This window comes from Falco punctatus, assembly GCF_963210335.1.
Source record: "Falco punctatus genome assembly, chromosome: 2".
Classification (NCBI taxonomy): Eukaryota; Metazoa; Chordata; class Aves; order Falconiformes; family Falconidae; genus Falco; species Falco punctatus.
The window spans coordinates 19164034-19187682 of record NC_137581.1 but is presented as its reverse complement, the minus strand read 5'-3'; the positions used below and the strand labels follow the sequence as shown (position 1 = coordinate 19187682).

Here is a 23649-nt window from a genome sequence, read left to right as displayed (position 1 = left end):
TGCAACAGACCAAAAACTAACTTCAGGAACACATAACAGTATCTTCTCTCTCTGCAACCCTCCCCTCCCCAGCCAAAACAGAAAGAAAAAAAAAAAGTTTAAGTTATTATTTTGAGCTACAATATCATTACCATAGTGCAGTTAATAATGTTGCATATCCTCAACACACAAAACCTTTTCAGGCCAGCCTTGATAAATAGCAAGAAAAATCAAAACAGTATCTTAAATACAAAATTGCATTGAGATAATTAAATTCATTTAAAAACAGGTAAATATTTTATGAAAAGCATATTTTATCCAGTACACTTGTGCAGCAATACAAAGAAAAACCCCCACATAAAACAGCTAAGCAGGACCCTACAATTTCAGGCCCCCTTCTACTGACCAGAAATACACACAGCTTGGTAACAACACACGGGAACTGAAACAGGGTGGCCTGGTTTGGGGAGGTTCTGAGCATTTGCAGCTTCTCTTCGGTTCAACAGGCGCTGCAAATTCTCAGCACCTCTGAAAATCAGGCAATAAGGCTTTTCTCTTACCCATAAATTAGTGAAAAAAAAATAATTTTTTCCTTGTCTGATTGCATTTGATTTTACTAATCGAATGCATCAACAATACAATTAACTATTTAAACAAAACAAAGCAAGCAATGAAAAGTGCCATACTATAAATTACCAATATATCGTTACCCATTTCACTGTTTAACTGGTAACTCAATTATTTGTTTAAAAAAAAAATGAAGTCAGTGCTGTAGTAAATCTTTGTTTCCTATAAAAAGATGATTATAGCACAAAAAAGCTCACAAAAAACAAACATACACACTTACGGTGTTGTAAAAAGTTCAAAAACTTGGCTTGAAAAATTGCGTGCCAGAAATAGCAAAATCCTCTTTCTGCAGGTTGTTTTAATACCACGCAGCCTAAGGACAAAGACCCAGCAAGTTAAAAACGAAAACAAAAATCCCAACATGTAACAAGGATAGAAAGTGCTGCATATAAACCCCTGATGCACCAAAGATTATAACCAGAGACCACATTTTTTTATATATATATATATATATATTAATTTAAACTGGAACATTCTCCAGCTGTGAAAATAGCCATTTAAAAATTTTCAAACTAGAACACAAAACATATCTGGTACTTCTGATGCATGGGGCTATACACACAGACTCCATGATACAGTATTTCACATAAACGGATTACTATATAACCTCCTTGCTGAGAAGGAGATCCCAAATGCTATTGTAGCAAACCTCCCTCAGCGTTAGAGCTGAGCTGAAAACTACTAGACACCACAAAGATGCATCATCTCTCAATAACCTAGCTGAGATTTTTCCACTAAGATAGCTGCAGCGAGCTGCTGAGCGTCCATCACGTGAGGGTTCTTCTTCATAACGATCCTCACAAGATCAGGGGGGAAGATGTTGCAGAGGTTAATGTAAACCTTCTCCCGGGTGTCTTGGTGCCTTGGAGGGTCTTGAGGAATTCCACAGTAAGGTACGCGCCAGGTCTGGTCCTGCTGTTCAGGTAAGCTTTGGAAGGCAAACTGCTCGTAACACGGCTGTGTGGGGTTACTCGGCAAGGAGTAGGTCTGGCGGTAGCCATATGCATCCAACCCATAACTCTGCCTATCCCAACTTCCAAGCCCATCTTGGCCAGAATAAGGCTTTCTGTGTCTTAATGGAGAATTATCATATAAACGTGAGTCTGAAATGCTGTCTATTCTCGTGGACACGAGGGCCCTCCCCAGATGCATGGTCTTTGAATGTGATGAACTCTGAGACGTAGAGTAGTCATTTGGACAACTAGAACGAGCACCGACTGTGGGATGCTGTAGATGCACAGCCATGTATGGAACTGGAGGTTTGTGGTGATGCTTTGGTTCTTCGTGACTATAGCTCTGCACTCGTGTGAGAGGTTCGTGGTAGCTCTGTAGGAAGGGCTGAGTGTTAAGGCGGCCATGGGAGTGCATATGTTGGCACTTCAAATTCTCATCTAGCTGCGGGTCCGGCGAACTCATGTAAGAGCGATCACTGTAACCCACATACGAATCGCTACTGCCACAGCTAATGCTCCCTTCGCTGCTGCAATCAGAAGCTACAGAGCTAATCCTATAATCTGTGTCCAGGGAGAAGCGCCTTTCAGGACTACGCGGACCAGATATACTTAGATTTGAATATGCACTCAGCATAGAGTAATAACCTACGTCCACAGGAGACTCACATTTTGGATACTGGTCATAAGGCATTGGCGTTCCATGATTTTTGGTTGCCATCATCACTGCAGGATACTGTCCCTGTGGTCTTTGATCCTGAGGTGGAAAGTGAACTCCAGATGGAAGGCCGTTAGTTAAAGGTGCAGTACTTTGGGATTTTGCAGCAGAGGAACTTGGTATACTAACTAAAGAAGGTACAGACCTGGTTTCCAATTTGTTTTTGGTGGGAAGCTTTTCCTCTAAGTCTTGATAGACTTGAGTCCTTATACTAGGATCAGATTGCCTCTTTGGAGCAGCACGCTTCAGCTCAGAAGTGCCATCATTTTTAGTGCTACAGGGAACACTATTGCTTTTTACCAGTCCTCCTTCACTTGTAGTTTTGGCAGCTGTGTTTCTAGACATGGCACGAAGTTCATCAGCTACAGACCGCTGAGGCTGATTTCCTCTTTCTGGATGATAGTATTTGCATTTGTGCCCATAGGTACATTTCTTCCCTATGAATACAAACAGAATCAGATAAAAAAACCTTCAACCAAAATCTGTTAATCATCAAACAATGGAAACGCTCATCATTTAAAGTTTTACTGATGATTTGAAAAATCTTGCAAATGGTTTTGTGTGACAGGGTGAGATCTAAGATCTCCTCTTGTATTGTGGAGAAAAGGAGGCAGTGGCAGTGTGCTGCAGGTCGCACTCTAGGAATGCAGACCAACACCATCAGCCACGTTTTGAGCTGAACGTGACACTGTCAGCATGTCTGTACACACCTGCTCTACTGGGCCAAGGAGATATAGAGCAGAAAACTTAATAGGAAAGTCCCACAGAGTCGTAAGACCAGCAGGTTTCAGCTCAGTCAAGATGGTGGTGTTCCCATAGAGATACTCAATAGCTAAACTTGAGACAGCTCCATCAATTTTTTGGAAGAAAACTTGGATGTCTTATGACCAAATCACATTAGAAAAGGGTTTTCTGAAGCCTGCAAAATTTAGGTGCTGTTTTGGATCTATTCCTATGAATGATTAATAGACTTGTTCCTTTAGTTCAACTAGTAGATAGAAATGTCTCTAAATAGCACATGAATAAAATCGCTTCAGTTTCCATCATCAGCTCAGCATTTCAACCATTCTCAGACTAACACAACAATGTAAAAACCTCTGTGAAAAAGCTTTTATTTTTGGCAGTATTAAAGTAAAGCAGGAGCTTGGTCTCCAGTCCCAGCAGTACAGAAAACTGGTAAATTAAACCAAATTACCGTATGGACATGGTTGCTTCTTGTGTTCTGGTACAATAGGCTTCTTCCTAAGAAAATTGTCCAGACTTGGACCATGGCGGCCAAGAGGATCATCAGGAGGCATAAATCTATAGAGCATAAAACAAACAAACAAAAAAAGTATTATGGAAGCAAATGAGCCTCTTCATATTCCTCATGCAATGAGCAAGAACCTCATGTCTGTGTTCTACACCATAACCTGCCATGCTGACATTTTTGAGCCCGAGTAGTTTGAGAGCTGTTTTGAAAGGCCACCTTTCTGCTGCAGGTACTGCCTGAGAGATGAGTCATAGAAATAGACTGTGTGGACACCCCTAGTCTGCTTCAGACACCTTTACTTGAGCTCAGCTGACCGCTCTGTGGCAAAGCAGAGCTACACACCACCAATTCCTAAATCAAAGTAAGGGCAGCAATTTCTCAAAACGCCACAACTAACTTTGCAAAATCATGATTGTCTGGGACTTTTGCATCAGTATTTAGGCACTCAAATACAAGTGTCTGCTTGGCAGAGTACTAAGTCTTTCCCAATAAAAGAAGCCACTAATAGTAATTGCAGTTGGTACGTATGCCAGTGTATGAAGATACTATGGATGGATCGAAGCAGACAGCTGAACCACAGACCTCTTGAGGTTCATTCTGGCATGGGTTTTCTATGACTCTAGGATTTTAGGGGTCTAACCACGGGCACTCAAAAATGCTGGTGGAGTATATAAAGAGAACTGGAATATTATACTATAGCATACATCAAATATACATTGGCATACACCAACACAGGAGAAAAAGAGCATAAAAAGATATAAAGATATTGTTACAAAAAAGCACTAGCAAAAACCAGAGTTTGAGTACTTTTAATTACTATTCCTCCTGTTTTCCTACATGTACCTAATGATTTGGGTGTAAGGTAAGAAATTCATGCAAGTGTTCAAACTGTCCTTTCCTCAATTATTTTAGTGGCATGTATAAAGAAAGAATGACTTACTTGTCGTTAACAAATGAATACATCAGCAAGCGTTCATCTATGAACTTCTTCCATTCAGGCTTTTCATTGGCCAGATCCCTGTAGTTATCATTAGAAACAATAATGCCATCTGACTCAAAGGCCAACTTCACTATGAATCGGTCATCATAGCACACCACCCTTCTCCCTTGCACTCGGCGGGATGGTGTGAACACAAGAATCTTCTCCTTTTCTAATTTACGCAAGATTTCTTGATCTACAAGCAACAAGAATTGAAAGTTAAAAAAGAAAAAGACAAAAAAGACAGAAAAGAAAAAGATGTTTGTTTAATCTCCAAATACATTAGATTTGATGAAGAAAATCCAAGCATATAGGACTAAACATATCTTAAATGGTTACAGTCCAGCAGAAAGCATCTGATGAAGTCACAGTCAGCAGTCAACTAGCAATACTTTTTAAAAAAAAACCCACAAACAAAACAAAACCTCCTGCTCCACACCATTTCTCTAAGACTAACACAGGAGACCTTGTTCACGTTGCTGTGGTTCAAAAGAAACACTACTTATCAAAATATCTATGAAAAAACCTCCTCCAGTTGAAAGGGTGGTTTTAAACATTAATGAATGTTTCAGTGACTAGGAGGGCTACACCCAAGTATAGTCAAGGGTTTCCTGTAACTGAGCTCCTTGGTAAAGACAGACCTCTTCCATCTCTTTGTGGTACCCAGCAAGAACTGAAATAATTTCGGTAGCTCATGTTAATGGAACCATCTCATTAAAGTCTCTGGCTACAAAGGGAAGGCGTTACTGTTAGTACCCACAAGGACCAGAAAACCCATGTTCTATACAAACACTCAGGCTCTTCACAAACATTAACAGCACCCCCAAAAAGACCTCTGATGTCATCCTATAACCAAGAGCAAATGTGGTTTTGGTGTTCTTTTACCTACAGTAATAGTTCAGAATGTATCTTTCCTTGAAAAGTTTACAAATTTGTATATAAGGTCTCATCAAATCCAAACAGATTTTTCTTTAATCCGGCTAAGTAAGCACTTAATGTTCTATGTAATTCCTTCTTGTCCTACACAGTCTACCAATCACCTATCCAAAAGCATTTTCTCTTTCTCTGTGTGGAAACTGGACATCTCAAAGAGCTTTGAAAGATGCGCTCAGGCTACTAAGGCGGTTGTACAGAGCACTGGGGCACATACCCCTTGTGTTGATTCTCCAAACTATCACTCTCCTCAGAGCAGACAAGCTATGGAAGAAAAATAAACAAAAAGCTAGGCAACATCTAGAATGGCGCAAGATTCTTGCACAAAGATCGAGTCATGGCTCTTAATAATGGTTGAGATCTCAAATAACTGTTTTGTAGCACAAGAAACTTGACAGGGAACATGTTCCATCTAGGAAAAAAAAAAAAAAAAAAAAGACTCCAACAAGAAGAAATACAGAATTAACATTACATATAAGCAATATACTTGATACAAACATTTATCTGCTTAATAGAAAAAGCACAAGATTTTACATGAAATCCAGCCTTCTGGTTCACCCCCTGCCTCCTGTCATATGGTAAATGATGAATAAGAGTGTGATGGAAGGTGATTTTTCCCCCCCCCCACTAAAAAAGAATAAAAAAATCTGCCATGTGATGATTGGCAGGTAATAATAAGAAAGATGCAGCTGTTGTTTAGTCCAAGAAGCTTCTGATAGTCCAAGAATACTGACAGTCTAGAACCATTCTCATGTTAGTCATCTAAGACTTTTTCAAAATTCCAGGTGCATGTGTCTGGAAAGGGAGTGTCAGTGCAATATATTTCACCAGACTGGTAGCAAAGAAGCTCCCTGCATCCTGGTAAGAAAACTGAAGAACCTCTGCTTTACAGAAGATACTTACTTTGATCTTCCCCCCATTTTCAGGGTCTGTGATGACCCATGGCAAACAGATTCTTCATTGCTAGACACCTGGTCAATTCTAAGTCTTGCTACTTTCTTGAAACTCCTTTTGGGGCTTCTAGCCCTATCCACAGCTCTAGCAGATGTCACAATCTATATGTAAATAGCCAAATCTTTATTATTTAGCCAATGCTCTTCTCATACCTCAAATACTAGTACAGTGAAAGAGAATGGCATCAAGAGAAAGGCTTCACGCTGCCTGTGATGAGGGGACGATAACAACTTTCCAAACATTTTCCTGCATCAACATGATAGATTCTAGTAGCAACGAAGCAAATGAAATTAAGTGTTGTGAAGATCTTTCCAGATTTGAAAACGCACATGGTAATCAAAACATGTTTCCATATTCTTTTACAAACTATAGCTACTACTCTCAAAAGCTTCCCCCCCTTTTAAAGGTAGCCATGTTAAAAAAAAACCCAAACAAACAAAACAAAACACCAAACCAATATGCAAAAAAAACCCAACCCAAAACTCAATCCCCCCTCTCCCCTAAATTCTAGGGTTTTTTTTAACTCCAAATTCTCCTCTGCTTCAACTTTAGGGCACAGGGAGGATGACTCTCCAGCCTTCACACAGAATCAATTAGTCCAATCAAGAAATAAATAACTCTACACCAGATTCTTCTTCTAGATAAACACATTCAGAATTAAATTTTTTGAAAGCTGTCTCACTTGTCCATAGTAATGATGCAAAGAGGAACTGTTTCCCTTCTGTCAGGATAATTCACATAACCCCAAGTGTGGCACTGACTCACCACAGCTGACCGGCAGAACCTGCTTACCGCAAGAAAGATCACCCAGAAAATCAGTAATTTCAAACCTCTTTGCTGCCAATACTACATGAATGTAATAGATTTTAAAAACAGCAATTAGATGCTTCAAGAAGTTAAGTAGCAACGTTAATGGAAAACTTATCAGGGAAACAGAAAAGGATGACTGGGAGAGGGCATCGCTTTGTCTGCTTCCCTCTGGAAGACCATAATGAAGTTATTACGCCAAATATACTTTCTATAATAGTGTTTTATTTCTAAAGATTTGTTCATCTGAGCAGTAGCACTCATACTGTGCAAAGCATCAAACCAACCAGCAAAGGTGGAACAGAGCTTACCTGTGATAAGCGCATCAGGTCTCGACTGTTCTTTCCTCCATGCTGGCACAAACACAGTAACATCCTTGTGGCCTCTTTCCAAAAACCAGTCTACTGCCAATTTGATTCCTCGACAAGAAAACACTTCTTTGTTCCCGTGGCTGAAACACACATTAAAATTCCTTATTATATGACTATGCTTTTCTATGACTATAAACTGAGCACAGTAAAATGCATTCTCAAAGCCGTGCTCTTGGCTTCTAAAGGCAGCTGCGAGTCAGACTGAGCCTTGCCCAAACACTGCCATCACTTGCAAAATGGTGTGGGAGAGGGATACTAAATCTTCTGAACATCTTTAGCATCTGTACACAGATTCAACAAGAAAGGGAAAAAATCTAAGTAGGGAGTGTTAAATACCCTCATAACCCAACCAAAATTATGGGGTGTAACAGGCACCACAGAGACCTGATGAGGGAAAGCAGGAGGCCTGAAATACCAACATGAAAGAGTGCAGTGTGTTTAGGAACTGCTGCAGACGAGTACTGAGCACCAGCGTGCACGGCAGCAGGGGAAGAGACAGCAAATTCCCGCCGCAGGAGCTCTGTGAGGTCCCATCTGAACAAAGAGAGGTCTCCAAGCCCAAGGGGATGGCAGGCACTCTGCAGGACAGATTAGGCAAACCAGAGAGACTGTCCAAAATCAACACAACAAAACTAAGAATTTGCTTAGTACTGCACTTCAGAAGGAGAAATATATTGCGTATGAAAAAAGCTGTGGAGAGGGTTTAAGCAGAAACTGATCAGACATAAAGCAAAACAAAAGATGTGCGTCTGTTGGGCAATTACTGTCTGAGGTAAAGCAAGAGACGCAATTATGTCATGTTTTACAGGCAGATGAGTCCTCAGCCAACTTCTACATCCAGTTTCGGGTATGATGGATTACAAAAGACACTGATGAACTGGAAAGAATCCAAAAGAAAGTGAACCAAAACCTATGGGGAAAGGCTGAAGGAAGTGCATTTAGTTCATCTGGAGAAAAAAGGCAGTCTGTAGAAGAAGAAAACAATCTTCAGTATACAGGTGGTAATTAAAAAAGAGGACAGTGATCAACCATTGGGTGTCTATGGAAAAGTTTTGGTAACAAAGGGCTGCAGGGAGACCTCCATGAGAAGAGGTCAGGGGCCACCCCATGCCCGGCATGGCCGGCTCTAGCCAGCTCCACAGCAGAGGAGAAAGGAATGAGGGAACATCAAGGCTAGAGAAGGTGTTCCAGGAGGAGCAGGTACACCCCCACAGCAACCTGCAGCTGGTGGAGAACAGGAAAAGTGCAAGAAGGAAGGAGCAGCAGAGAAAAACCATGCCATCCCGACCCCAACACCCCGCACTGCTCACTGCATCTCTGAAGGGACTGAGTGCCACTTGCAGCCATGACAAGGGACGGGTGTCTAGAGTGATGCTGTGGCAGGGAGGACAGGTGTTTGGAGCGAAGCAAGACTGGAGAAAGGCAAGATATTTTTTCCCCTAAGTATTTTAATGTTTGTCTTTTTTGTCATCCAATACCTGAATCAGTAATTAAGTATTTATGTTAACTGGTTATAAGTTAAATTCCCCTAGCTGAGTGTTTGGCATGCAACAGTACTGGTGAACAATATCGCTGTTATCTTGACCCATGAGTTTTCTTGCTCCTGTTCCTCCTGTTCTGCTGGTGAGGCAAGCTGCGGCTGACCCACCATAGTCCCACTGGGTAAGGACAGAGAAGTCTTTAACTAGCGTAAGGAACAGTTAAGCTATGTTAGAAAAAACTTTCTAACTGATCAATGGGACAGTCTGCCCATGGGTTTTGGGACCTCCTCACCAGACACTTTGCAAAACAAGTCAGATGGCTCCTCTGGGACAGTCTGGGTTCTCCATGCACAGGAGACCACCAACTCTTGCAAGGTCTCTTGCAACCCTACAGCTCTGTGTAGCGGAAGAAACAACAGCAGCATGGCAGCAAGCCATTGCCTGTCACTTGTTGTATATAGCAGGTATGCCACAATCTGCTTTCTAGAAAAGTAAAAGACAATTCTTTCACTGTGGAGTGATTTGCGAAGGGAACAATATGATAATGGATATTCATGGGGATCCTCCTACTTAACTAACATGCTTTTGAGGCAAATAAAACCACCAGAAAGTTATTAAAAAACTTTTTTTTTTTTTCATTCAGTAGGACCATTTTAAAGTACCTACTATTTCCAGCTTTCTAAAACATAGCACTGTTTTATGGTCCTTTGTATTTTGAGGGAGTTTGAGTAATTGTGCAATGGATGAAGTGCCACAGTAGAAGTGAGAAAAGTTTTGGAACAATGTCCAGATTCCAGAAGCCTGCAAAGGGGGTGGTGTAAGCCTTCACCTGTGTCTAGGTGTCAAGAGAGAATGAGTCATGGCTAACACCTCTCACAAAGCATCATCCTCAGAGGCTGTGTTGAAGGTCACAGGCCCCTAACAAAAGAAAATGAAGAAAAAAAGGAAAAAGAGGGGCCGGAAAAGAAAAAGCGAGGGGGAAAAAAAAAAAAAAAGAGGGAAAAAAAGAAGAAAAAGAAAAGGGGGAAATGAGCCCACTACTATCATCTGGATTTAAGTGAGGAACCGTACTACTGCTTCTAATGGTGCTGGAGACAGGACCTGGAAACAATCATATACTAAAGATATCGCAATTGTTGCTGGCCATGATAACCAAAGTTTGTAGATTTCAGCACGCATGAGGTACTCCAAGGATAGCTTAAGTCCATCCTCTGTGCCTATAGGGCTATATTAGGAACACTGTCAGGAGAAAGACATCTCTGTATTTCAATATGCTATTTAGCTATGGTTATAGGCCTCTGCAATAATACATTCCCTGTTTTGTACGATAATATGTAATACACTATTACATTGTAATAACACCATAATAATAAAACACATAGCAGTATTTTTTCCGGGCTTTGTTTTACACAATTTTTCTTGTGCTTGTTTGGCTGAAAAAGCAGTATCTTTGTGGATTTCATAACTTCCCAGCAACGGGAACTGAAACCACACACCGATATCTCACACTAAAATGCACACATGCATAGAAGAAAAGCCCAACAGCATTTCCAGCCGTGGCAAGTCTAATTACATCTCCCTGTAACAACAAAAAACCAGGACTCCTGGTGTGCATTTAGGACCCTGTGGGCAGCCATGAGGCCTCCTTTGCAAAGCCTGATACAAGAAGTTACTGTTCATGCTATCAGCAGGTCATGTGCAGCCATATTGCAATCCCTTTCAAAACAATCGGGAAGGGTTGTTTCAGCTACTAAATTCCACTGAAATCACTGTAGTGTTATTACTCTAAACAATCTCCATGGTTTCAAATGGATAACACCACTTCTCACTCCTGACAGCGAACAAGTGTTTTGTTAAGACATTTTAATAACAGTATGTTTCTTCCCCTAAGTCTGAGAAATCATTTCTGGAATGAAATCCTGGCCTCTCTGAAAGAAATGGATGTTCCTGCCTATCTCTTTCCATCAGGCTGGAATTCAAGTCACACTTTGAAAGGCAGAGGGAAGACCAGGCAGTTCAGCTCCTTAGTTTGCTCTTGCCTAATACAGACTATTAAAGTTCTTTCATCCAGAACATAAATTTTAAATATATTTAAACTCTACAAAACAGAAATCGGAAATGCATTACAATGCGTACTAGCTTTTCTGCATTGCTGAGCAAGTGGATTTACAGCTCGTATAAATCTTCACTTTTTTTCCGCTCCTTTTCAGACACATGCCTAAGCTTCTATCTGAGTGGATACAAATTACAAGAAATTTAAATGACTAGTGAGAAAGTCTGTGAAAAAGATGTGCAATTAAAATTTGTTCTTTTCTTCTGTTTTGTTGTCATGCAGATTGGATGCTCTCCTTTTTGTGATCTTTGTGCTTTATCAGCTTTATGATACATCATATGGTGAAAAGACTGAAATCATGCTGCTGCTTCTGACTTTCTTCCCCTCTGATTAGTTGTAAAAAAGAGGGTAACTGTTTGTATTTCTTTGTCAAGAAACTTTCTTTTAAAAATCTCTTCCCAATTATCAGAAGTATGTGAAAGCTCAGAGCAGTCAGTATGACAGCTGTAGCCCTGGGTGAGACATTGTATACTGCTTTGGTTCTGCTTGCTGACTGTGTTTAATCTACAGTCCTTTAGTTGAAGGAAAATAAAGTATATTCCTTAACAAGTACCTATTTCTCTTTTATACCATGCATGAACGATCCTTTTAATCACCACTTTAATATTAGGCCTGTTGATAGCTGTGGTTTTATTCTTAAATGAATGAAAAAGAAAAAAAACAAAAACCAGTATAACACTTCCTGAGAAAAAAAAAATCAATCAAGAATTTTCTAGGCTAGGACAGTTAGCAGAAAGTGATAAAACATCTGATGAGAACATTTTCATTTTCTGTTAGCTTCCTAGCCCCCAAACTAGATTTTCAACTGACTGTCTTGAAAAGAGTTGTTGTACACATTCCTAAAACACTGACTGCATACAATCGTTGCAAGACTTCTGGCATGCTCTAATGCAATACTCAAACCAACACGGAGCACTACAGAAAACACACACATTGATGACAATACACATTATTAGCTGACATCTACAGTGTGTGTTGTGATACACATACAGGTTTTTATACATATATAAACTGAAAACTGGACACATCAAGGTACTTCCCATGTAAAAGTATATTGATTGAAAGCAAGAACAGAACTAAACCACAGATCTGCTTGGTAAATTTAGAGTTACAAAACAATTTTCTTCTATCATGTCATAGGAGGAAAACAGTGTTCAGTCCATAGCATAGAAATATTAGAATTTCCACCCTGTATCATATTAGTGACTCATTAGCCTGGCAGCCTGGTTTTGTCACTAGTCTCATCGTTTGTTTTTTTTTTTTTGTTTTGTTTTGTTTTGTTTAAAGCTCTACTAATTTCCTAATCACAGAAACAATTTGTCCCAAAGTATTTCTCAGTAACCTGGGCCTTCTATCAGTCCTGTATTTCTTCCTTTTTTTTATATATATATATGTATGTATATTTTGGTGCTGACACAAAGCCGACAGTTCCCAAAGATTTTTTTTTCCATTAGCCCATGACAACTTACTCCAGTGCTTTGTGGTCTTTGAAGGAAGAAGTGCCTTGGAAACTATAATGTCTTTCAAAACATCTTTTGCCTGTAGGACTTCCAGTGCTGGGGCACTCTATGGACTACGGCAAGTGCAAGTCACCAGACACACACTCAGCAGTCAGAGGTCAAAAACAGGCAAAGAGAAGTTACACTCAAAGCTGCCAGTGATGAGCTCCTATCCACATGACTGTTACTTGCTGGAAAAATATTTTTATCTATTCCTTAAAGGGATTTCTCAAAATAATCTCAGAAACTAGGCAGCCGGTGCCACTGAAAGACAGATGTCTGAATCAAGGTGCCCAGATACAATCATGCCTACCAAGCGCAACAACACACAATCTGAGAAGAGGCTAATGCAGCTAAACTGTTTGTTAAAATACATATGCAATTAAATTGCCATATGAAAACTATGTATGGCATAGATAAGACAACCAAACCATCCTTTGGTTGACAGTTGTGCAAAAACTTGTATGCAAGACCGGGTATCCGCAAACCTTTTACTATGGCCAAATGACCTGCCTCATGGTTAACGCACTGGGACAAGACTCAGCTGCCTGCCCAGAAATGTCTAACGCTGGTTAGGCACCTTTGGTTATCTCGCACCTCCTCCAGCTGAATGCCACTCCTGGATGGCACTGTGGTCTCTGTCACATCTGCCAGGCCTGGCCGTTTCTGATGCCACCGAGCACCTAAAACATCTGCAGCTGGAGGGATGGCTGGGCATGAAAGCTGTAAGAAACTTGTAAAGCACCTGTCTTCGCGTGCCAACTTTTAACTAAACATTTAACTAAAAAACAACCCCCCCAAAATCAGCATCTACCTCTTACAAATAAAAATTAAGTATGCAATGGTTATCTCGTGTGGTGTTTTCCCTTGTGCAATGAAGTACCGTCAAGCATCATTGAAATATACAGGTCAAGGTTTTCCAAAAGGGGAAACTGAAATGCATCACCTCTGTGGCCTGGGGATCCTAAGGGTGACATTTGCAGAAGAATCTAATTGCTCAAAACAAGGTTAATTGATTTCAACCTGCAAACCCAGATGACACATGATCGAAATACTTCAGTTCTTCTGTCTATGTAATTCTGAAAGCGGTTGTCTTAATCAGATATTTTACTTGCTGTATTATAACTATTATTTGCTTATCAGTGTCATCTTCATGTTGCACTCTCTGTAAGCACAGCAGACTTCTTTTTTGCCTACATGTTTTCAACAAAGGTTTGTATACATCTAAAATTTAGAACCCATTCTTTTCACTGTTAGCAAAGTCTGAAGGCACCCAGGGTAGTCAGGGAAAACTAACAAATATGGAACAAAAGCAAATGAATAAAATAGTTAAACAGTTAAAGTTTTCCCCTTGTCTTTGTGACTAACAACTCTGTTCCTCATTCCTTACTTCTTGGTGGCAAAAGACTGACTTTGATTCCAGCAAACAGAAGTATCACAACAATAACCAATTTTAGGCAATTTTCAGCACCCCAACTTTGAAAAGGACAAGCAAAGGAAAAGGACTGTACAAATACGCTGCAGTGCGTTTCTCTCTTCAGAATGACTTCCCTCTTTCTCAACCTCAGCGGTGAATGGAAGTCTTAAGACAAAGGGGCAAAAGAGAACCTCAAAACCTTGCCTCTGCTGCCTTGTGGAGAAATCGGACCTTCTCCCCTCCATCTCAAACTGCAGAGGCTCAGCTGAGGAAGCTGGGAATGCATGAAGAGCAGGTCCAAGAACACACTGGAGAACAGACAGATGTAGGGATGAAAGTTGACAATTTGCTGTTTCTGGATGGGCAGAGATCACCTTCTTTTGTCCACCTCAGTGATGTTACGAGAAAATTTAGGATAGCTTAAATCTCATCACACAGGGATACAGAACCACTATTGACTGAAATGTGTTACCTGTCTAGTATCTGTGTCATGCAGTTTACACTAGATAAGGTCCTGAATGCATTTTTATGTCAACAGACAAATGCCTTTCTCACTCATGTGGACTAAGGTTCTAAATGAAGATTTTTGCATTACAACGTCATTACCTACATGCAAGAAACCCCCAGCCTTATGAAGAAGAGTTAGAGCTACACAGTTCTCTGGGAAGCCAACATAGGTCACTGATCAGGTACAGCACGACTGAATCCCAGGTCCTATCCCTTAGTCCAGCCTCACTCTCAGCTGTGGGAAGTGTCTATCAAGAGCTTCACAGCTGCCTTAGGGGATTATCTAATTTGCTGTTCAGCTCATATTTTAAGTTTACACACACACACATATGCATGCACAGGAAAATCGTCTCATCTGTAAAAGCGTTCTCACAATAGATTTTGTGTGTGTTAGGCTTAAACATGTAGTCATCTTTGCTCTTCTGGAAAAGGATTAAGTCAACACCATGAAACCTAGAAGAGCAAAAGAACAAGATCAGATTTGAAGTATCCCATAGAAACTAAATAGCAATTCTTCAAATCATACCCTACAAAAGCCACCTTTCTCCTATCCAGTTGAAAAACAGGGTTTGCTTGGTTTTAAAACTTGAACAAATTCATATTCTTCAACCAATATCGAAGCTTTACACTTGAAGTACACAAGATACATATGATCAATCATTTTCAGCAATGCCATTTTAAAGTACAAGGAAAGCTTACCAAGCATTACCAAATGGTAGAAAAAATGAGAGTTGTTTTGCTTTGAGTTTTTGGGTTGTTTTTTTTTTTTTGGTGGTTTTAACTACAATTTGCTAAAGCAGCTTGTCTGGAACAGTAATCACCAGACCAGACCAGTATACATGCTGGCTAGAGTAAGCTACTCCAGTCCAAGCCTTGTTTTGTTCTGCCCTCAAGGAACTCACAAATCCACCCATCATCAGTTGACTAGATGCACCAGATACACGAACATGAACATCCAGTCACATAATCAGACACATCCTTCCTCCTTTGTGTCAGACTTAGCCTAGCTGTTCTCCCAACCACAAAAACACTGGGTTTTGTTTACAGGTCTAATGGAAAAATAACCCTTTCTGACACCCCACCCCACCACCACCCCCCCAGATTAGGAAGCTGAATCAACTCCTTTTGCAGCTGTGCAGCCACTAGATGACATGCAGGTAGGAAAGCATCCCTGGCAGCGAGATAGATGTGTGGCTGAGAGTAAGTCACTCTGTCACTCAGATGTTTTGTGAAACCACATCCTTAATTAGTCATGCAATGGAAAGACAGGGCACCATTCAGTGTTTGATCCTTCCAGAGAAGGACAGCTGTCTCATCCTACTTGTAATATTGGACATCACTCACCTCAACCTTCTCCACAAAACTTCTGCCTTCCCCCCCCCAACAAATACATCCTTTAAAGGAAAATTAGCAATTATCTAGAATAATTCCAACAGTAAATGGTATCATCAAGTAAGTGCATTACAGCAACATGGGAGTAAGAATACAGATCACAGTCTACCCATTTCTGCGAGAATATGAGAGTTCCCAAGAATATTCCTGAAAAGACTATCTACAGTCTTGCTTAGGGAATAAGCCCGTATCCCTTTAGCAACTCCAAAGTGAACTCACTCGTCACAGCTTAGAAATGCAAAGAGGAAAGAAAAGGATGGACTGGGCCAATATAGGTTAGTTACTTGTAATTTAGATATTTAGACACAGAAATCTGAACAAGATTGCCTAAACTGCAGGTGAATTCCTGTGTCTCTCCCACTGCTTTGACCACTGTTCTGAAATCTTTCCTTTTAAGTATTTAAAGTGCTTATTTACTATTACCTATTTTCTTGAAGGGGAAAGGACAGATCCTGTCAGTGAACAACTGGTTGCACAGCTGGCATCAGCAATAGGGGCTCATCTTTTACAAACGTAGGACCAGCTTTGGCAACCAAGGACTGATTTCTAGGAAAAGGTGGGATCCACTTGACCAAGCAGAACAAAAGCATCTTTGCCAACAGGCTGGCCAACACAGCAAGGCGTGAGCAATCCAGGAGGTTTCTGGAGTGCATTGATGGTAACTTCTTTTAACATGGGTAAGGACCCAGCATACTGAGGACCCAACGAGGGAACCTGCTGGACCTCGTACTTACAAACAAGGAAGAACTGGTCAGAGATGTGAAGGTTAGGGTCAGGGTCACAGGCAGCCTTGGCTGCTGACCATGAGTGGTGGAATTTAGGAAGTGAAGAAGGAGCAAGGCAAAAAGCAGGATCACAACCCCAGACTTCAAGAGAGCAGATATTGGCCTGTTCAGGAGAATCCTGTGTGACACGACCCTGGAGAGAAGAGGGGCACAGGAGAGCTGGCTGATTTTCAAGGATCACCTCCACCCAGGTTGGCCCACCCTGATGTGCAAGAAGTTGGGCAGAAGTGACAGGATAAGACTTTCCTTCAGCAAAGGTTAGGGAACACTGAAATGGGACAATCCCAAGCTGCTGGGTGTCGATGGAATGCACTCAAGGGTGTTGAGGTAGTTGGCTAATGTCATTGCAAGGGCAATCCTGGTAACCTTTGAAAGGCAGTGGTGACTGGGCATGTTCCTAAGGGCTAAAAGAGAGCAAATACCCCTTCTGTCTTCAAGGGAGGCAAGGACGATAATTCAGGAACCTACAGGCTGGTCAGCCTCATCTTGATCCCTGTAAATGTGATGAAGCAAATGGTCCTGGAAGCCCTTTCCCAACAAATTATGTAAATTGGGTGATTTGGAACAGTCAGTTCCAAATCCAACAGTCATGGATTTATGAAGGGAAAATACAACTTACCAACCTCATAGCCTCCTAATACTCTCTATTGTGGCTTTAACAAGTCTTTTGACACTGTCTCTTACAACATCCTCACTGACAAACTAATGACATATCGGCAAAATAAGGAGACAGAGGCAGACTGAATTCTGGCTGAACTGCTGCACTCAAAAAGGATTGTCAGTGACATAAGGTCCACCTGGAAGCCAGTCAGTATTGCTGCACCTCAGGGATGGCTACTGGGCCAAGCATTGCTTAACATCTTCATTAATGACTTAGATAACAGGACAGAGTACACCCTCAGCAAGTTTGCAGAGCACCCATAGCTGGGAGGAGTACACCAGGTGGGTGTATCGAGATTCAGAGGGATCCCAGCAGCGTAGAGAAATGGGCCAACAGGCACCCTCCAGCAAGTTCAACAGAGCGAAATGCCAATCCTGCACCTGGGGAGGACTATCACCAGGCATCTGTACAGGCTGGGGGCCAACCCACTGAAGGCAATTCTGAAGAGAAGGTTCTTGGGCTTCTGGTGAACACGAAGCTGACCATGAGCCAGAAAGGTGCATTTGCAGCAGAGGTGGTCAACAGCCTCCTGGGCTGCATTGGGAAAAGTGTTGCCAGTAGGTCAAAGGAGCTGATCCTTCCCCTCTGCTCAACCTTGGTAAGACACATCTGGAGAGCTGGGTTCAGTTCTAGGCTCCCCACTGTAAGACAGGCATGGGCAATACAGAAGAGAATACACTGAAGGACAACAAAATTATCAAGGGACTGGAGCACCTGTCACACAAGGTGGGGCCGAGAGAGCTGGGACTGGAGAAGAGAAGGTTCAGGGGGATCTTATTCATGTGTATAAATATCCATTGTGAGGGAATAAAGAGGACAGAAACTGACTTCTCATTGGTGTCCAGTGATAGGACAAGATGCAATGGGCACAAACTGGAATATAAGAAATGTCATCTAAACAGAAAAAAAATAAAACTTTCTTACAGTGAGGGCATTCAAACACTGGCCCAGAGAATATGTCGGGTCTCCATCCGTGGAGACATTCAAAACCCAACTTGACATGGCCTTGAATTGACACTCCTCTGTGCAGGGGATTGGACTAGAAGATCTCCAGAGGTCCCTTCCAAACGGAATGATTCTGTGATTAAATTTGGCAGAAAACACATGAAGAACTGTTAATCTGATTCTTGGGTACAGAAAGATTGTTATATTAATAGATTTAATCTAAGGCCCTGTAGCATGCTTCCCCATTTGGCTCATTTTCTGTAGGTGGTCAAGAAAGCAAATTGAGCATAGGAAGGCAGCTCCTAAATATTTATGCTAATAGCTGAATAAACATTAAGGAAAAGTGACTGATCTGGAGCTACTTCTGGAATGTGCTCAGTGCAGTTTGTGGGAGAAGTTGAACCTAAGTCCACCCACCAAGTCTGAGCTGTGCTAACTAGCTAACACTTACACAACTGTTTCAGATTTATGTGAAATACAATCCAAACCCATTTTAGAAGTCTCTGGATAGCTTCTTGTTTGAGTACCAGAATAGTGTTTGTTCAAATAGACATACTTCCTTTACAGGTCAAGTTGAACAAAAAGATTAGGAATGACACATCAGGTAGAAGGAACTCACAGGAATACCCCATTAACAAAGTAGTAATATCCTTGCTTTATGAACTACTGCATTTACTTAAACAAAAACTATCATTTTGGCGTAAATAAGAGCTGTATTTGAAATTAGTTTTAAAGAGACTCATTTAAAGGTAACTGACTTGATTAGGAGCTAAAAAACCTGGGCCTTTAGCCCAGAAATGTCTTGCATGAACTTTTATTACTAAGCTAATGAAAACCACATCAAGCTGTCAGAAAACTAAAATTGACCTTCTCAACCATGGTGCTTGTAATCAGATAATCCTTATGAATTACCCAATTAGTTACTAATCAATTTGTCACTTAATCATTTACAGAGCCATAAACCCCCCATCTCTCAGCATGTGCCTGCCATTTCCTTCTCTCTCTCTCATCACTGATGAAGCGTGAACCCCTCACCTCCCCACAGACAAGTTTGTTGCTATGCACCTAGATGACTGGGGTCAGGATGAGTGAATGCTGTAGGTAAATGTATATCTATGGGCATTTAAAGTGAAAATCTAAAGCACAGTAACCTCAGGAACTGATGGCAATAAAACCTAACTCCAAATCTGATAACCAAGACCAATTTTACAGACAGAGCAGTTATTAAAAAATAGCCTACCAAAAAGTATCCCTTAAACCACTTAATTCTAAATCACTATTTCATAACCCTGAAGAATCTCACGTTTGCTTTAACCTCCTGTATCTAACTGGATACAGCGATTACCCATAGCAATGGTGCCTACCAAAAATGAATTAAACACTAGATCGGCAATGGGAAAGAGATTTGATAGCTGCCTACAAGAGGAGACTGACATTAACCTATAGTTGTTCTAACAGTGAGTACAAATCACTGAACTCTTACAGACCTCTAGTCTGATTAAAAGATTGCCATACTGTGTGGTTGATGAAGATGCTTGCAAGGGAACCAGCATACAGTCTTCAGCAATTATACCAAACAGCAGTGCTTGAACAGGACACAATCTTTCGGTTTCCACCTAAACATAAAAGCAAAAGCTTCATGATCACATACCTCATTGCAACATTGCTGCCATCAATAACTATTGGCCTCAGGTTGTCACCATCCTCCGTCACATCCTCCTGCAGTGGAGATTCTGACCTCTGAGACTCTATGGAAGACGCTTCACGCATTACACTAGTGTTAGCATTAGTTACAGTCTGATCAGTCTCAGTTTTATTCCCAAGTTTGACAAGTTCTCCCAAAATATCATTTATTAAAGCATCAGTACCAAGTTTATTTAGTACAAGTTGAACCTGCTCTTCAGAGTAACCCAACTTAAGTGCAAACTCCAGTTTGGTTTGATATTCTTTCACCACATCAGGGGGCTTTTTTACTTCCTTAGGTACTATCTGAGCCTCTTCTATCCTAAAGTCTTGCAAGATTTCATTTCGTTTTAGTATGTGAGGCTCTAAGCAAGGAGACCGGCACAGCTGTCGGTGAGTCTTAGGCAGTAAATGCGATTCTGATGCAGAATTATTCAGTCTCTCTGAATCATTGTCAGAATTTGTGCTTTCTTCAGAGTCACAACTAGAGCTTCCAGAAGTCTCTTCAGATACCTCTTTGTCTACATCTTCTTTCCTAGAATTAACCTTATCCATCGTTGGCTTCTCTGCCATTGACCAAGGTTCAATTGCATTTATTTGTGTGCCAGTGCTCCCCACATAAAGGTGGCCTAAGTCATGCCCCAGATGATCCTTCAAGCCCATGAAGCTGCTGCATGTACTTGACTCCACTTTGTTGTTTTTCTTGTATTCTTGAATATAAAGTGTTCCGTATTCCTAAAGAAAGAACAAAAATGTTGCAACTGGTTATACATATTATTTGTTTTCTATTTTCTTGCTGCTTCCTCAGAACTGCATTTATTCTCCCCCCGGAGAGAAAAAGGACTTTTTTTTGTTGGGTTTTTTTTAAACACTGAAAACTTTTTTTGGGGAAAACTTTTCCTAAGGAACACCCTCTCTTTTTGGAGTGTATAAAATGCTTTTACTTAAGAATTTCTAAAAACGGGTTTATGAAAGAGTAGAAACCACACTGCAAGTATACCTACTGTAATGCAGAGACAGTTGACAATATTTAAAGGAATAGAGATATTTCTTCTAGCTTAAGACAGTATTGTGACAATAAAAAAAAACAACCAACCCAAAACAGGTATAAAATACAAGTGCTAGGAAAGCTTTTTAAACTAAATACTTTAAACTCTCTGTTGAATAGAAAGAAATTAGCATAATACTAGATTATCTGGCTTATTATGCAAATATAAGACATCATAACACAAAATGAATTAGTAACAGAAAACATGATTCAGTAAAAACTTATTGGCCCTAAAAGACACTATCAGTTCAACTGTATACACTCAAACTATTTCTGAATTCCCTTTTACAGTGATAGTTAAGTCAAGAAAGACTAATTGCTCTCAACAGAGTGCTGCATTACTAACACACACAGCATTTAGAGACACGGATTGATCTCACAGCCAATAAAGCCAATGGATGTCTTTGCACTGATTGCAACAGACCATTCATCAAGCCAACGAGGCAATAAAATTAAAAGCTGATTTCAACCCTTGGACTAGTGCAAACCTTTTGCTGAATCAAAGCTATATATAGATAGAAGCAACATAGGAAGAACAGAAGAAGAAATGCTGCTGTTTTCTGGACTTCATACAGTTGCCACATAGGTTTTTCTGGACAAATTTTGCATAACAGTACTTAGAACTTAACTACCCATTTCAACACCAGGATTACTTCCACAATCTACGTTTAAAGGCAAGATTGCTACCTCCTTCACTTATTTTATTCTTTTAAACAGGAATCTTTGCTAACTGCTTCAATAAAGTAAAAGATAAATTATTTCTCATAGATAAAAATGGACCATATGGACCAATTGTACTCAAGGTTACCATGAAAAAGAAGAATTTACATTAAGGGAAGACTATGAAACAAAGAGTTCTTTCACACTTCCATCTTGCAAGGCAGAACATAAAAGCCAGATACAGAGGCAAAGGACTTCACTTGAACTTGACAGATACATTACAGACACAAATCTCATCAGGGAGGATACACTGAGAAAAAACATTACATCAAACAATCTCTTGATCTATACTAGCACAAATTACAGCTCTATCTTGTGAGCAGCCAAAATCGTTGTCAGCAAATACATTAACTCTCCCATCCCCTTACAGGTTAGCATTTAAGAACGACCCAGTGTTTTTAGATTTAAGAACAACCCAGTGTTTTTAGAATACGGTATACTTTCCTCTTCTTGGGATAAAGATCTGAGAGTGCACACAAGAAAAATTCATCCAGGCTTAAGATTAGAGAGAATCAAGCAAAAAAATCCAATCCATGGTTCAGTAAAAGCAGACTCTGTAGGCACTGAGAGACAAGACATCATCACTGCTGTGGAGCTTTTTGGTTATGGGGCACAAAAACTTGCTTTACCTACGCATTTCTAGTTCAAATAAATAAATCTATCATCAGCATTTTCATGTCCAACACCTTATCCAGGCAAGACTGACAGGAAAGAAAATACTCTAGAGTTTTATTTAGATCTGATCTTGTTACAAGGCAGTAGGGCTGTAATTCTCAGGCAGCGTATCAATGAATATTACTCTCTCAACTCAAAAGCTTTAGGTTTTCAAGCAACGCCACAGATGAAACACAACGAGAATTTAGGAAATGAACCTTTTCACACTGTGATTTATTAACTAAGGTAATGCACTTGATAGCGCAGTGCTAGCAACAAATCACAAGGATAAAAAAAACAAACACTGTGGCCTTCACAGAACTGACACCAAAAAACAAAAAAGACAACAAAAAACCAACAAAAAAACCCCAAACCAACAAAAACCCCACCACCACACCCACCCTCAAACAAGAAACCCCTATTGGAAGTGAGGCTGCTTAGCAACCAGCCTGTAGTTGCTAGGATGCGCTCCTTTAACATACCATCATGAATACTAGCACAGCCAAAGAATAATTTGGTATGAACAAAAGCCCATGAAAGAGAGTGGGACTGAAGTGCGTCTGGTTTCCCCTTGGAGAACAATGCAGCTGCCAAACCGATCTGGAAGCCCCGACATCATTGTTCCACCAAGCCCACAATCTGCTCTGACTCGAGGAAGTCTAGTTAATGGGCAACACTTTTAAGCTGGACTGAAAAGTTGAGCTGGCTCATGTACTGCCGCCACAGCATACAGGGAGATAATGGGTCACTGCCTAAATCCGTGTACTGTGAAATGTCATTTTAGTATTGAACTAAAAGCAGAGGGAGGTTTTTTTCTGGGAGGGGGGAAGAGGAGATTGCATATTAACAACGTGGCATAAACAAAGCTTGAAGTGCATGCCTAGATCAGAAAGAGGATTATTTTTTTTTTGGTAATATTAGTTAAAATAATACTTAAGTCATTCTCCAATCACTTCTTCCTTGAAGTTTAAGTGCTTTACAGCAGCTGCAATCGTAACACCCTCCAGTGGGATTCAAAGAAGTCAGCAGCATATGAACTTGTCTGAAGATCGGGCATTATATGAGACATACTTCAGACGATCTGCACATCAACTGCATATGAAAAATGACCATAAACTGAGCTTTGTCTGTTGTTGGGAATGTATACGTAATCAGCCTTGCATCTATCTGCTTT

The 23649-nt window shown here is 40.6% G+C and overlaps 1 protein-coding gene across 6 annotated transcripts in view; it reads right to left on the bottom strand.

Annotated features, from left to right (window-relative positions):
- Nucleotides 1-253: 253 nt before the first annotated feature.
- Nucleotides 254-23649, bottom strand: part of ZC3H12C (zinc finger CCCH-type containing 12C) — a 45678-nt gene continuing 22282 nt past the window's right edge. For all 6 annotated transcript variants that reach the window (XM_080377182.1, XM_080377186.1, XM_080377185.1 and 3 more), the window contains exons 2-6: nucleotides 20022-20788; nucleotides 7511-7650; nucleotides 4467-4701; nucleotides 3470-3576; nucleotides 254-2711 (exon numbers count right to left, since the gene is read on the bottom strand). In XM_080377182.1, coding sequence (XP_080233308.1) covers nucleotides 1315-2711; nucleotides 3470-3576; nucleotides 4467-4701; nucleotides 7511-7650; nucleotides 20022-20788 — 2646 coding nt within the window. In that variant the 3' untranslated portion in view covers nucleotides 254-1314. The remainder of the gene's footprint in view (nucleotides 2712-3469; nucleotides 3577-4466; nucleotides 4702-7510; nucleotides 7651-20021; nucleotides 20789-23649) is intronic.